Source organism: Eubalaena glacialis, chromosome 14, assembly GCF_028564815.1.
Source record: "Eubalaena glacialis isolate mEubGla1 chromosome 14, mEubGla1.1.hap2.+ XY, whole genome shotgun sequence".
NCBI classification, from domain to species: Eukaryota; Metazoa; Chordata; class Mammalia; order Artiodactyla; family Balaenidae; genus Eubalaena; species Eubalaena glacialis.
The window spans coordinates 39589807-39603284 of record NC_083729.1 but is presented as its reverse complement, the minus strand read 5'-3'; the positions used below and the strand labels follow the sequence as shown (position 1 = coordinate 39603284).

The 13478-nt window shown below is 56.6% G+C and overlaps 1 protein-coding gene across 1 annotated transcript in view; it reads right to left on the bottom strand.

The window, feature by feature from the left end:
- TTC7A (tetratricopeptide repeat domain 7A) overlaps positions 1-13478 on the bottom strand; it is a 129874-nt gene that overhangs the window by 32778 nt on the left and 83618 nt on the right. The window contains exons 12-15 of the mRNA XM_061168743.1: positions 11822-11939; positions 10281-10338; positions 9024-9096; positions 6193-6353 (exon numbers count right to left, since the gene is read on the bottom strand). Of these exons, the coding sequence (XP_061024726.1) occupies positions 6193-6353; positions 9024-9096; positions 10281-10338; positions 11822-11939 (410 nt within the window). The remainder of the gene's footprint in view (positions 1-6192; positions 6354-9023; positions 9097-10280; positions 10339-11821; positions 11940-13478) is intronic.

Here is a 13478-nt window from a genome sequence, read left to right as displayed (position 1 = left end):
TGTTGGGAGGACTAAGGGCAACAGAAACTGTCAAGGCAGCTGGCCCCGGTGCACAGCCACCCCTCAAGAAAGGTCAGCCCTCATCCTGAGACCGCTCCATCATTACCGGTCTTTCCTACCAGACCCTACGCTCGGGGCAGAACCACGTCTTTCTTATCTCTGTCTCCCCAGTGCCTCACCTAATGTCACTCAACACATCTTTGTTGGATAACAGAAAAAGAAAGCTGAGTCACAAGGACTCACCGAGGCCTGGAAAGCTGTAGGGTCCCCATGACCAGGAACCAAGGAAACAAAGCTGCAGAGCATCCTGCAGAAACTCTCTCCTCTGGTCCCACTGCCCCATGTGTGCGTTCCAGGGCCCTGGCTTCTGGCTCCTGGCCCTCTGTAGTGGGGGAGAGGGTGGCGGCAGGTATGGTGAATGCACAAAAGGGGGTATTATCTCTTTAAAGGACAGTAATTAGTAATTCCAGCTGATGGCTGTGCTGCATTGTTTTAATGAAGAGTTCTATTTTTATAGAAAACACATAATTGAGTGGAAAAAGCAGGCTATTCTCTGAGTCAGGCGGCCACGCCTCTGGAAAGTCTAACTCCTCAGCCAGGAGGCCAGAGCCTGCATGCAGCGTGGGCTTCTACAGGAAGCGGGTCTTGTCCCGGAAAACGGGGCCCAAGTCTGATGACCCAAGTTCAAATCCCAGCTTCCCTTCTCGTAGCCATGTACCCTCTGGCCAGTCATTTCAACTTCTCAGAGCTTCAGTTTCTTATCTGTAAAATGGGAATGACAGTATCACTACACCCTGGGGGCTGTTATGAGGAAACAACGCACATAAAAGGCCTAGCACTTCATAAATGGTTCAGTCCACATATGACCTGTCATTACTACTTACCTAGCCCCTATTATGTACAGTTGCTTACTTAAGCCCTCTGTGCCTCTGTTTCCTCATCTGGAAAGTGGGAGTAACAATAGTTCCTACACCTCCCACAGTTGCTGAGGGGATTAAATGAGTTAATGCACGAAAAGTGCTTAGAGCAGTGCCTGGCACAGAGCAAGCACTGGGTGTGTTGTTATTTTGTTATTATTGAAGCACTTGGGGTTCAAGCATACCAGGGTGGTTCAGTCAATCAGCTGCCTTGGGTTCTAGTTCCTGCTTTGCCACTCATCAGCTTTCTGACCTTGAGAGACCATCTAACTCTCCCGTTAGTTTCTTTACCTTTAGAGTAGGAGGGCTGTAAAGCCCAAAAAGTAAACAAATCAAACCAAAGCAATGACAAAACATGGTGAAGGGGTATGAGAGCGCTCTGAGGGCTGTAAGAGCCAACATCCCCATGTGTTCCCTTCCCTCCTTCCAGAACAACGAACAAAACAACTCCTACGGTCTACCCATCGGGGGTCTAGTGGTGTGCTGGGTGTCCAGCTGTGGGTTCCCTACAGGGAGGAAGGGGAGGCAGAGGACAGGCCATAATCTCTGCCCCAAAGGTGCTTCCACACTCTCAGGCAAGCTCAAGAAACACATCCAAGGCAATTAGGAAACAGAAGAAGAAAATCAGATACTCAGTTGAGTGGTTCAGCTCTGAGTACAGGAGCTTCAAGGCCTAAAGTGGAGCCCAAGGGGAGTCTCTGAGGATGGGCAGGATTTGGAAGCAAGGCGAGGTAAGGAGGGTACTTCTTGGGGCTGGACTGGCAGGGACAGGACTGAAGGCCTGGAGGTGGGGCTCAGAGGCCCCATCCATAGCCCAGGATGGGCGGCAGGGAGAAGGGGAGGAGCAGCCCGTATGTGAGTAGGAATCAGCCACTCCCTCGCCTCCAAGGGCTGTAATCACCTGGCTCTCACCCTGGCCAGGTCACAGGTCTCAGGCTCCTCTAAATGCCACGCCTCTGGGAGAGACTCCACCAGGGCAATTAACTGACTAAGCTCACACACTTGCTCTTTGAGGATATTATTTTAAAGCTCTAACAGGAGGGACCTCCCTAAAAGGGAGAGGGCCACAGTTAGGCCCATCTTTATTATCTTCCCATAGACTAATCCCTAACTTGCAACGGACACTTATGGCAGCTTTTCTTAGCCCTAAAAAACCAGTAATTTTTCCTTGGTTCTGGAGGATTACACTGACTCATGTCCCCCAGTCTTTTAAGGTTCACACTGATCCTCTACCTCTGAATGAATTCATTCAATGTGATACGACGTTTAAAATCGACAGCCCATAAGCTTCCACATCCAGGAGTTAGCACCTCGTTGCTTCAAAAGCTCTGGCCCACCCGCAGAACAGCCGCCTGCGCCCATGGCACCCCCAGCCTTATCTGTGCTGACCGATGGCCGGCCCAGCTTCCCTCAGCTGCAGGTCACCTCCAGTTACCCCCAGGTGACTCTCCAAACACAAATTCTTGACCTTGAAAGATATGAACACAAACCACACAGAGCCATTCCATAACCATTTTGGGGTGGAAGAACTTCCAGAAAGCAGGTCCTTAGATGGAACAAAAGTTGGCTCCCAGCCAGGTATAAGACACCAAGAAGGAAACACCTTGGTCTTGGTCTATAATCTCTGCCCAGTGAGCAGACCTGGGGACCCGAAGACCACCCACTGCAGAGGGGAGGCCAGCCCTACTTCATGGGCACGAATTCGCCTCCTGAGCCCTCTCCCGGGGGCAGAAAGGCTGGGCCACTCTTGCTTGAAAGCCAAGGGCCCCAGGCCACAGTGCCTGCCACCAGAAAATGTTGACAGGCGTGAGGATCAGGGAGCGAAGAGCTAAAAGGGCTTTAAAACAAAGAATTCCTTTTGGAAAAACCTGCAAATATCTGTCTTCCTTCCTTTCCTTCCTCTTCCCCAAACAAAATAACCTAGATCATCGACCCTGCTAGCTGGAGCGTGAGCAGAGGGCTACAGGGAGACTGAAGACCCTCTGACCGCAGTGTCACGTGGAGCGAGGTCTCAGGAGGGCTGCAAAGAACCACCAGCGAAGGGAAACGCTGAATGTCAGGCTAGCTTCACCGATGAGGAACTGACCTTTGGGGAAGAGTGTGCCGGTGCCAGTGATTATGCCTGGTTTAACACTTCCCTCCACCACATGGCCTGCAAGTTTACCCCATGGCTCCTGTCCTCATCAGGGGATGTGGCAGCCAAAAATGTTTCATGAACCTGGCAAAGTGATAAACTATGTTTGTGCTAATACCTTTGATTCCAGCCCCCTCACTGGAGTGCTGGTATTTTAAGCGTCCCTTTGATCTACTCCAACTCCCTAATAAGAACCATCCAATAAACACGCTGGGTTTAAGTCAGAGACATTAACAGAAGCCCCAGGACTCTGATCCCTTCTGCTCGGTGGAATGCACCACTAGAAATTTATCACACGCAACCTGAGAAAAAGGTGAGGCAGGCCAGGGAGAGATCAGAGGGGTACCCTCGAGGCCAACTTGGCCTTAGCCGGATTCAGTCACGGTCTGGCCCCAGCTAATGCCTAGTTTATCAGCTCAAACATTTTCCAAAACAGCCCAGGTTTCCTGGGGGAGATGCTGTGACTGGTTCCATTTGCTTACAAGTGGTGAGCTCTGGCTTGTCAAGAGGGCCATATAGCTCCTGCTCTGGGGAGAGCTCCCTAGGAGCTCCGACACCCCTTCCCCCAGGACCTTCCAAGGCCCCCAGGACCTGGGCTGGGCTGGCCAGAAACCCAAGAGGGGTGGGAGGAGGCGGCCCTGCCACCGAGGGGAGGGGAAGGGAAGGGCAAACCAGTTTGCTCCTCTTCTGTCAGCCCGATAGCCTGGGCTTTCAAAACCGGTCTGGCAGGCTGCCAGGTCTGGGGTGGGAGCAGTGACTGACAGGCTGGTTATTGGAAAGCTCCCATCATTAGCCCAGGAATGTTGTTTGGTTACTATGGCGACCTCCCCTACAAGCGGCCTGACTAAAGCACAAGGAATCTGCTACCTAAAACCAGCACCCCATGGAGCCCATGGCTTCAGGGACCAAGCTTAGCAGTGGCCTGTTCCCCGTGACCCTCCCGGCTGAGCCTCCCAATCCCAGGACTGGAGAAGGGACCAGCAAAGGCATCTCCAAGCTTGCTGTGGGGATCTCTTGCATTCCGAGGCCTGGCCTGGCTTGGAACCCAGGTGCAAATAGGGAGCCTGCTGCCCCCTTGAGGCCCCCGGCAAACTGGCCAGCAATGGCCAGGCCAGCACATGTGTCCAGGGCTCCGTCGGAAGCCCTCAGGATTTCAGGAAGCTGCTCGGGTGTCTGGTTCCCACCATGCCAGTTTCCCACTGTCCCCGCAGGCCCATCAGTCTCTGCCTCACCACGTTTCTGCCTTTTAAAACTCAAGCTCCATTAACTAAAGGTCACCCCACAGCTTGGAAATCAAGATCCTCTGCTTTGCTTTCTAATCCCTGAATTCAGGAGGATTTTCAAAAGTCAACTCCACGAAAGCTGGGTTTTTCTCCTGGAGTCTTGAGTCTGCCCCCCAGGAACGGCAACCTCCTGTGCAGCTAAGGAGCTTGAACACCTTTTCACAGCTTCCCCTGCCCTCATGTGCAGGATGCCCTCCCCCACCTCCCGGCCCACTGCAGGCACTTGCCTCCCTCGGGTCCCAGGTCCCAGCCTTACACTGTGGACCATCTTCCAGACCCACCCCCACTGCTGTCCTTGAAGCCAGTTGTAAATTGACTGTGAGATCTTTTCTTGTCTGAGTCTCACAACAGTCCTTGGAGGCAGGACAGATGTCAGTCTTTCAGCAGCTGAGAAGATGCAGGGGCAAGCTGCTGGAGGCACCACAGGTGACAGCCAGGGACCTGCTGTGGCTCCCACATGGGGACAAGCGCAAGAGGAAAGGGGTCTATTCCACCCACCAGCATCCCCCTGGGCCAGGCCTCCCAGACCCCTGACATCAGCCTGCCAGCCTCTCCTACACTAAGGCAGTCTCTGCAGAAAAGAAGAGCCTCTACAAGGTCTCAGCCACCTGGGACCAACGAGGCACTGGGTGGCAGACAGACCCAGACCAGGGGCCTTTAAGTGCCTGCAATACAGACCTTGTTGAGGACGCTGAGGTCAGGGCGAAGGGGGCTGACTTTTTTGTTTGGCTGCAGTGATATTTACTGGATCAGGGGTTTAATTAACTGGAGCCACATGCAGCTTGTTCCCAATGCAGGGCACAGCTGGAGAAGCAGGATGCACTTTCAGTTGAAGAGCAATGACATTCTTCAGTGATCCCTGACCAGTAATGGACTCAGCGACACTTCCTGCTAATCCAGGGGTCTCATCCATGGGGAAAAGTATGGACTTATTTGCAAAGAGTCATGGTCACACCCTAGGGTCACTCCACAGGGCTGGGTGGTAGGTGGATTTTCCACCCCCCACTCAACTCGTGCAGTCAGATGGGAGACGCTGGCACGGGAGGATCCTGCACTGGGCTGGGGGCACCGAGGGGCCAGCATGTGGGCCCCCTTCCCTGGCTTCCACAGGACAGCTCTGCTCCCATCTGTTCATGGTTTCCACCTGCGTGCAAGATTTCACTCAGAAAAAGGACAGTGTCTGATGCCTGGCCCAGCCTCTTGTTTCTTCTGTGACATGCACTCTGACCCAGGGGCCGGGTGAGGCGACCCCTCCCCACTCTAGGATTCTAACCCTCTCATCGTGACAGTTTCTGTTTCTACCGAAGCGTAACCGATAATAAACACACACAGGCACACTCATACACACATATGTGCACACACATGGCTGGCAGCAGACCGTGCGTCAGACCCTGCCAGATAGGCATGAGGATGGAGCTTGGAAAAAAGCCAGGTAACTGGTACTGGAAGAGGAGGACCTTTGTCCTTCGTGTATTTGTATAAAAGTAAAAAATAAACTTCTACACAGTAGGTCTTGCTGTATTATATTTGGGATTAGGTAACTAATCCCTTGTCTGCACAGGTTGTTTTATCTACGTGTAGTATTCCCTAAGCGACCTGTATTTTAAAGTGAACTGATTTCAGTTTTAGTAATCTCTCAAATGCAGGGTGGAGACCAAGAGCCAGGGCTGTCTCCCGAATACAAACAGGCTACATGGAGCTGCCCTCGCACCCCACACCAGGTGTGTGCCCTCTGCTCACACCTGGCCAGAACAGAATGCCAGAGCCAGGCTCCACGCCCACAGGTCCCCGCCCCACCTTGACGCTCAGTGTGTGCACGACCAGCCCGCCAGCCCAGCAGTGTCCATGGGGAACTCACTTGAAGTTCTCGGGATACTCCGTGATGGCCATGTTGATGACGTCCAGGGCATGCTGATAGTGTTTCTGGGCGGAGAAAAGGAGCGCCAGCAGGTGGAGGGCATTGGCGTCATCCTTGCACACTTTCAGGGCCTCCTGCAGCTGCTCCATGGCGCTGGAGATCTGCCGGAGACAACTGCCAGCTGAGCGACCTTCCCCAAGGCCCACACCTCTCCCCGGACTCTGGGGCCAGGTGCCAGCCAACAAGGGTGCAGCAGACTCAAGTGAGACCCCAGGCACTGTGGGGCAGGCAGGGGCTCTGATGAGAAAACATCCCCCCCAAATCACATGGCCAAGAGGGATCTGCTGTCCAAAGTCAGGCCCTGGAAGCTAGTGCTGTCCCCACGCAAGAGGGAAAAGAGGGGCAGGTTCACAGTGTACCACGAAGGATCAGCCGGGAAGCACCAACTAAACCGGAGGAGTGGGGCTGTGAGGAGAGGCCACCCGGACCACTAGCTACAGAACTCTTCTCCGAACCTGTTCACGCAGTGATGGGGGCTGACAGACAAATGCTGCCTCCTACTCAGAGGCTCACAGTGGCAAGAGCTTAGGCTCTGGGGTCAGATGGGGGCATGGATCCCAGCTCTGCCACTTCCTAGCTGGCGCCCAGGGCAGGGGACTTGGCCTGTCTGAGCTGCAGTCCTTACGCTGCAAAATGAGGATAACGGTCATACCTATAACAGTGGCTGAGAGGGTGAGACGACGTAGGAAAAATGTCCTGCTGAGCATCGAACACATTTGAAAACGTGAGTTTCCCTCTTCAAGCCCCCAAAGCCCAGGCAGCTAATGAACAGGTAAGATCCTTTCTTCCAGTCCTGAGGGACTCTATCCACACCAGGACCCCATCCTCCCAGGAACCTCAGGAGCCCTTTTCAGAAAGTCTTGTTCTTCACCAAACCTCAGACCCCGGTCTCCAATGCTCCTTGAGGGGCCTACAGGACACAGGTCAGCTGGGGCCTCTGGTCCCTGGCGTGCCTGGCACGTGCCTCGTCCCCACCCGGCCTCTGCACAGGCTGTGGGCACTACTGCCAGGCCCAGAGTCCTCCCACGGGGACCTCCCTTTGAGGAAAGGTCATGGAAAGTAAAGGAAGAAGCTAAGGTCAGTGTGGCTCCTGGCTTGGCTTGCCCGTGCCTCCCCAAGGCTGCTCCTGCCCCGTTATTCTGGGCTGGGTGTCCAAATCCTCGGCCCTCACGACTTGAGCAGCTATGCATGCTCTGGGCAGGATGGGCCAGAGGAGCTCAGAGACCCAGGCAGGCAGGACTAGCTTAGAGTTCGTTCAGGGACCTTCAACCCCCTGAGGTTACCAAGATCTGGGTCCCCAAGGAAAATGGGTGCCAGACTCCACTGGCCTGGCCCAGTCATCTCTCTGGGAGGACAGACGCCATTCATCAGAGGTGGCTGAATACTTAAAGATATTAAAACATGCATCACCAAAGGTTTATCAGGAACTTGATTGGCAAGGAAAGCACCGGTTCTTTTACAGAGGGCTAAAAATAAACTGGTCTCGGGTATCTTTGCGTCCATGCTCCTGGGAGCACCAGAGCAGACTGATGTTTCTGGAGAGAGCAGCAGAGAGGTACGAAGTGCCTCCTCCAGGACCTGGAAGTCAGGAGCCAGGGGCACAGGGGGAGAGGGGCTGGAAACACAGCTCCCTGAAGATGAGACCAAGGGCTAGAAGTTGACATCGACCAGTAAAACCAACCACCAGGCCGGTGGACAAGGCTCCAAGTGCCCAGTCTCTAAATGGGACAGGGGAACAGGATACTTAGAGCCCCATGGGGTTGCTTCACTGGGTCAGAGTGGGCTCTGGAGCAGACACTGTGCTGGCCTGGCCAGTTCCCAGTTCCTGAGCTCAGGAGAGCTTCAGCGCCTCAGGTGTCAAATGGGGCCACCGGCGCCCTCCTCATCAGATGCAGGGCTCGCCCAGGCCAGTGGGGGTACAGCAGCACCCTCGTCAGCCAGGCTGCCTGTCACCTGACCGCGAGCAGATGGGGGCTCTGTGGACTCCTCTCCAACAGTCTGGAGCCCAGCCCGGGTCCCTGCTGGCTTGTCTGCAGTTCCCGAGTGGCCCAGCGTCCACGCTCACCCGATCAAAGCCACCGAGAGGTCCTGCTTCACACAGAGCACCAGCCTGAGGGGCACAGGTGAAAGCAGAGACTCTGAGGGGCCTGGGCGATGGGAGCTCTTGCTCGTTTCTGAAAGGCAACTGGCTGGGTGGGTTGCCCGGCCTCACTCCCTGGACAGACCAGTGTCCTCTCAGCACCAACAGCTCAGCTTGGAGAAGGAAGGTGGGTCGGCCCGGAGAGCCATGTAGGTCGAAGGTGGTTGGCGGACAGCAGGCCCCCGTCAGCCCCCAGAGGCCGAGCCTGCCGGTGGCGTCCACAGGGTCGGAGGAAAGCTTTGGGTCACACAGAAACAGCTCCACACGCCAATCACTCTACTCCTCCAGACCCCTGGGGAAAGCTCAACAGAAGGTGAGGACACAAGCAAATGTTTATTGTGGTCACGTGTCAACTTCTCAGGAGACAGACATATTGTAGGAGGAGTGAGGGCAGAGAATAACCCCTTCCTGTGGGCCCACCATGGGCCAGGGGCTTTACCACATTAGCTGACTTAATCCTTACTAGGCCCCTCTGAGGTGGAGTATGAAGGTGCTGACATAGCAGACAAGGAAATAGAGGCTCAGAGAGGTCAAGTCACTTGCAAAGGGTCACACAGCTGATAAAGGCAGTGGGGCCAGGAGAAGATCAGCAGCCCCCAGAGACCTGGGTGTTAGAACCGTGAGGACTCACCTGGCGGACGAGGGCCAGCTGCAGGGAGACATAGAGGATGACCTGGGGGTCACCGGGCGCCAGCTGCTGGGCTCTGTATGGGGCAAGGGAGCAGCAAGTCAGCCATCAAGGTCAACAACCAGTGTGTGACGTGGGTCTCCAGCATGCCCACACTGTGCTGGGTGCTGCAGGGCCAAATGTTGGAGATTCTGCCTGGGCCCGCTTTGGAGGGTGCCCCGCGGGAGACGATGGCTGGGGCAGAAAGCCCACGGGCAGCCCAAGGCAGGGGCAGTGGGTGCCGAGAGGGCTGGCTCTGGCTGAGGTGGGGGCCGTCTGGGAGGACAGGACTGGTGGGTGGGGGAAGCCCCTCTCCTCCGGACAGCTGTTGACCCGGCTGTGGCCTGGTACAGAGCCTGGAGTCTGCCCTCTCCGCCGCGGGACAGAAGGGAACAGTTTCCGGAGGACGTGGGGCTCGGATGGCCTCTCTGCGCAAGAAGCGCTGGGAATGAAGAGCCAGCGGGGGAGGGAAGGAGATATCCCCTGATCCTGGGAGTTCAGAGGGGGTTTGCCAGGATGGGCCTCTCCTTACACCCTGGGCTTGAGAACAGCCTGCCCCAGAGGGGAGCTCCCAGGAAGCTGGCATAAGGAGTCCAGGGCAGGCCCCTACCCAGCAGCCGCCATCCGTGCTCTGAGGGAGCAAGACACGCGGGGCTCATGGGGAAGAGCCCTGCGATGGGCCAGAGGAAGGAAGGGGAGGGATGCTCAGGTGGGTCCCCAGGCTGTGGTGGAGAGGGGGCTCAGCCAGGATGGGCCTGGGGAGGGAGGAAGGGCTGCCGCTGGGGGAGGGGCTTCTCTGCCTCCCCCTCCCTCCCTCCCTCCTGGACTCTGGGCTCCCAGGAAATCTCTGTGAGGACTTGGGGTAGGGGTCCTCACAGCCCTCAGGTTGCAGAGGGGCTGGGAGGAGGCAAACACTCTTTCTGAGTCCCTGCTATACTTGTAGGTCACTGTGCAAGGTGCTTTCCTGCTATAGCTCACGTCCCCTGAGCTCAGCAGGACGGGAGCTGAGCCTGGGGGGAGCTCTACTCGTGTGGAAGGGCTCAACCCGCCCACCCAACCCCAAAGGCCTGTCCCTGCTTCCTGTGTGAGTTCTCAGAGCCTCGGTTTGCTGGTCAACAACATGGGGACAGAAACCTTTGCTCTGTCTACACCAGGGGATCTCCTGAGAGAACATGAGAACGAGCCACCTCGAGCCAACACAGCCATTCGGGCCTCCCTCACCTCTCCAGCGTCTGCAGTGCTTTCCGGTGCAATTCATCTTGCTTGGATTTCAGAGTCGCTGCAGGAGACAGGATGGAGACGAAGCCATGAGGGGCTGCTGGAGGGGGGCTGACCCAGCTCTGTCCCACCCAGGGCACAGAGCTCTGCAGGGAGAGCCCCCACCAGGACCCCGTCTGGCAAATGCTCGCGCTCAAGCAGCTCCGGAATGGTGCCACCCTCTGCCCTGGTTACTGGGGGAAGGGGTGCAGTGTCACCCTGGTCCTAGCCTCCTGGCATGATTCTTGACACAATAGATCCTTGTACTCCTTTGCCTTCCTTGCCACCTGGGCCACACTGACCCTTCCAAAGGCCCAAGCCTCTAGCGAAAAGTTACCACCTCTGTCCTGGCCACATGCCTCCCTGGGCTTCCTTACTGATGAGGCTTCTTCTTTTCTAACCATTTCAACCAATTTCAAGTGGACGATTCCGTGGCATTAAGTACATTCGCCATGTCGTGCTACCATCACCACCATCCGTCTCCAGATCTTTCTTATTGTCCCTAACAGACTGTCTGTACCCACTGAACACTAAATCCCCTCCCACGAGGCCACCAGAAACCTCTATTATACTTTCCCCATGAGGCTTCTCGATTTAACCCAAACCGGGCACCTTTCTGGTAAATTAAATCATCTTTAAATGCGGTAACACAGGCATTCGAAGCCTTAGCAGCACACTGAACCCCTGGGAAGCTTTAAAATGACTGTTGTCAGGCTCCAACCAGACCAGGTCAAGATGCTGCTGGCATGGATGGATGTCAGGGGTCCCCAGCTTATAAAGCAGCCCTGCTTCTAGAGGATTAAAGGCACGTGGAGGGTCTCTGGACTCTGACTGAGGGACTGATGACTCCCTCACTTGACCAGTGTGTAGGGACCCCGGGTTCCTTATCAGAGCCTCACCGATACCTTGAAGAGACAGTGACTACAGTCACTCAAGAACAAGGAGCCGGCACGGCACCAGGATCTCACCCCTCTTCCTCCCCTCGTCGTGCAAGTGCCAGCTGTTCTTACCTCTCATTGTGCGGGGCCTCTGAAGCCTGCTCCCAGGGGCTGGCATTCAGGCGGTGTGTGTTGGGGCTGATTACTATTCCGGGTTTGGTCTGGGTGGGGGCCTATCACTCCCTTTCCCTCAGGCTGCAAGGATACAGAAGTAGGTGGCTGCTGATCCCTGGGGGAACACACGGCTGAGCCGGCGGGGTTCGGGACAGAACGCCAGACTCCAGGCAGCAAACCCACGCACCAAGCGCAAGTATTCAGTAAACGCCTGCTGTGTACCCAGCTCTATGCCATGCACTGGGGGGATTTAAAAGACCCCAGAAGATGACAGTGGTGCTGACGGTAAAGGTGAACCAGAAAGAAGACACTGTGCGGTCAAGGGCTGGTGGCGCATCACAGACGGCAAGTGCCACAGGAGTTCCAGGGGCAGAGGTCAGCATGGGCTGTGCCGGGGGGCCATTAGGAGGCCTGAGTCACCCCGAGCAGAGGCTCCTAGGCCCCAGCACTCACCGTCGGTGGCCTGCAGGCTGTAGGTGAGACCCAGTGCCAGGTAGCCCTTGGAGAGGAACTCCCCGGCTTCCTCGCCGAGCTGGATCACCATCATGGCGAAGCACTGCGCCTCCTTCAGCTGCAAAGAGGAGAGGCGCAGGTCACTGAGGAGGGCCACCATTCATAGTCGCCAGCCCGGGACCCTCAGAACTGCAATTCCTCGCGCCCGACCACAAAGGCCAGGCGCCTTCCCGAGGCCACACAGTCACTGAATGGAAGGAGAGCTGTTTCTTCCACAAGCAACAACCTGGACCTTTTCCCCCACCCAGAGGCCTTGTGCTCAAGATCACGGGACGCCACCTCTCACAGGGAAAGCTTCCCTTGCTCCAAGGATCCAGCTCCCCGACAGCTGCTCTGCTGAGAGCCTGGACCCAGGAGCAGGCCAGTCTGTGCCAGCTCCTTTCCTCACTCAGCCCGTGTCTGTCCCTGCCCCGCTCGGCAGAGAGAAGGAAGCCGGGAGCGGGGGGCAGGCAGGGCTCGGGGACTGGGCCTCCGGGACACCGCCAACCCTGCAGAGCGGGCAGGCCACCACGCTGGCTCCGGCTGTGGCCTTGCTCCCTGACACCGGGAGCTCTAACTTTTCAGGGGAAAAAGGCCTGGGGTTGTTTTTGTCCTGAGAGCAGGAGGGACTGTTCCAGTTGGAAAGGGACCAACTGGCGCAGGTCACGTGTGGACACATCACACACAACATGTGACACGGAGAGAGGGGCACACAGGCAGCCCTCTGGGGCACCCACGGCAGGCAGGCCTGTTGGGAGGCAGGGAACAGCTGGGGGCCTCAGCTGTGCCCACTCAGGGCCCACAGGCCTCCCAGAGGTCCCCTCCCTCCTACCCACCCAGGAATGTCATCTGCCCGTGTGCCTGCTGTGGCAGTGTCACCAAGAACAACTGGTACCGCCCCCAACCAAGGGGCTGAATGATTCATAGCCCCACTGCCGCCCAGGTGTCAGGGCCCCCTTGTGTGGAACATCTCTCCTCCCCCATCCGGAGGGGCCCACAAAGTGAAGCTGGGTTCTGGCACCCCAGCCAGTGAGCCCACACTCTGCTCCCGTCCCTGCTCAGGCCCACCCCACCCAGCAGGAGAGGGACAGCTCTGTGCATCTTGTGGCCTCACCACTGGCCACCGCTGGTGGCACTGGTGGACTCTCCCTCCTTGGAGTATGAGGGGACCCTGAGATAGAGGCCATTAGCCGTGGGGAGGCGAGTTGGGCTGAGTTCACCATTTGGACACAGCCACGGTGAGCTATGTGCAGGAAAAAGGCTGATGGAGCAGAGAACCCACTGAACAGAGGGGATAAAAACCCTCAAACTACAAGAGAGGCAGAGCAGGTGAGGTGACAGCCCAGAGAGAGATGGTGGGAGGGGGGCTGAATCTCAGTGGCCTGGCCACCATCCCGGACAAATGCCGACAATGGCAGCTCTCTAGCCCCCTTGTGGTAGAGCTCAAGCTGCCAGCCTGGGTAGTGGGCCACCTCCAGGTTGGTGGGCTGATCACCGAAAGGACATGGGAGTCTGGGGAGCTGGGCCTGTAACACCATCAGGCCTGAGGTCTTGGGCTTCGGGGGAGGCAGCAGCTCAGTAAACCCCACGGCTGCCTGCTGCCCAGTGTTGGCTGGCC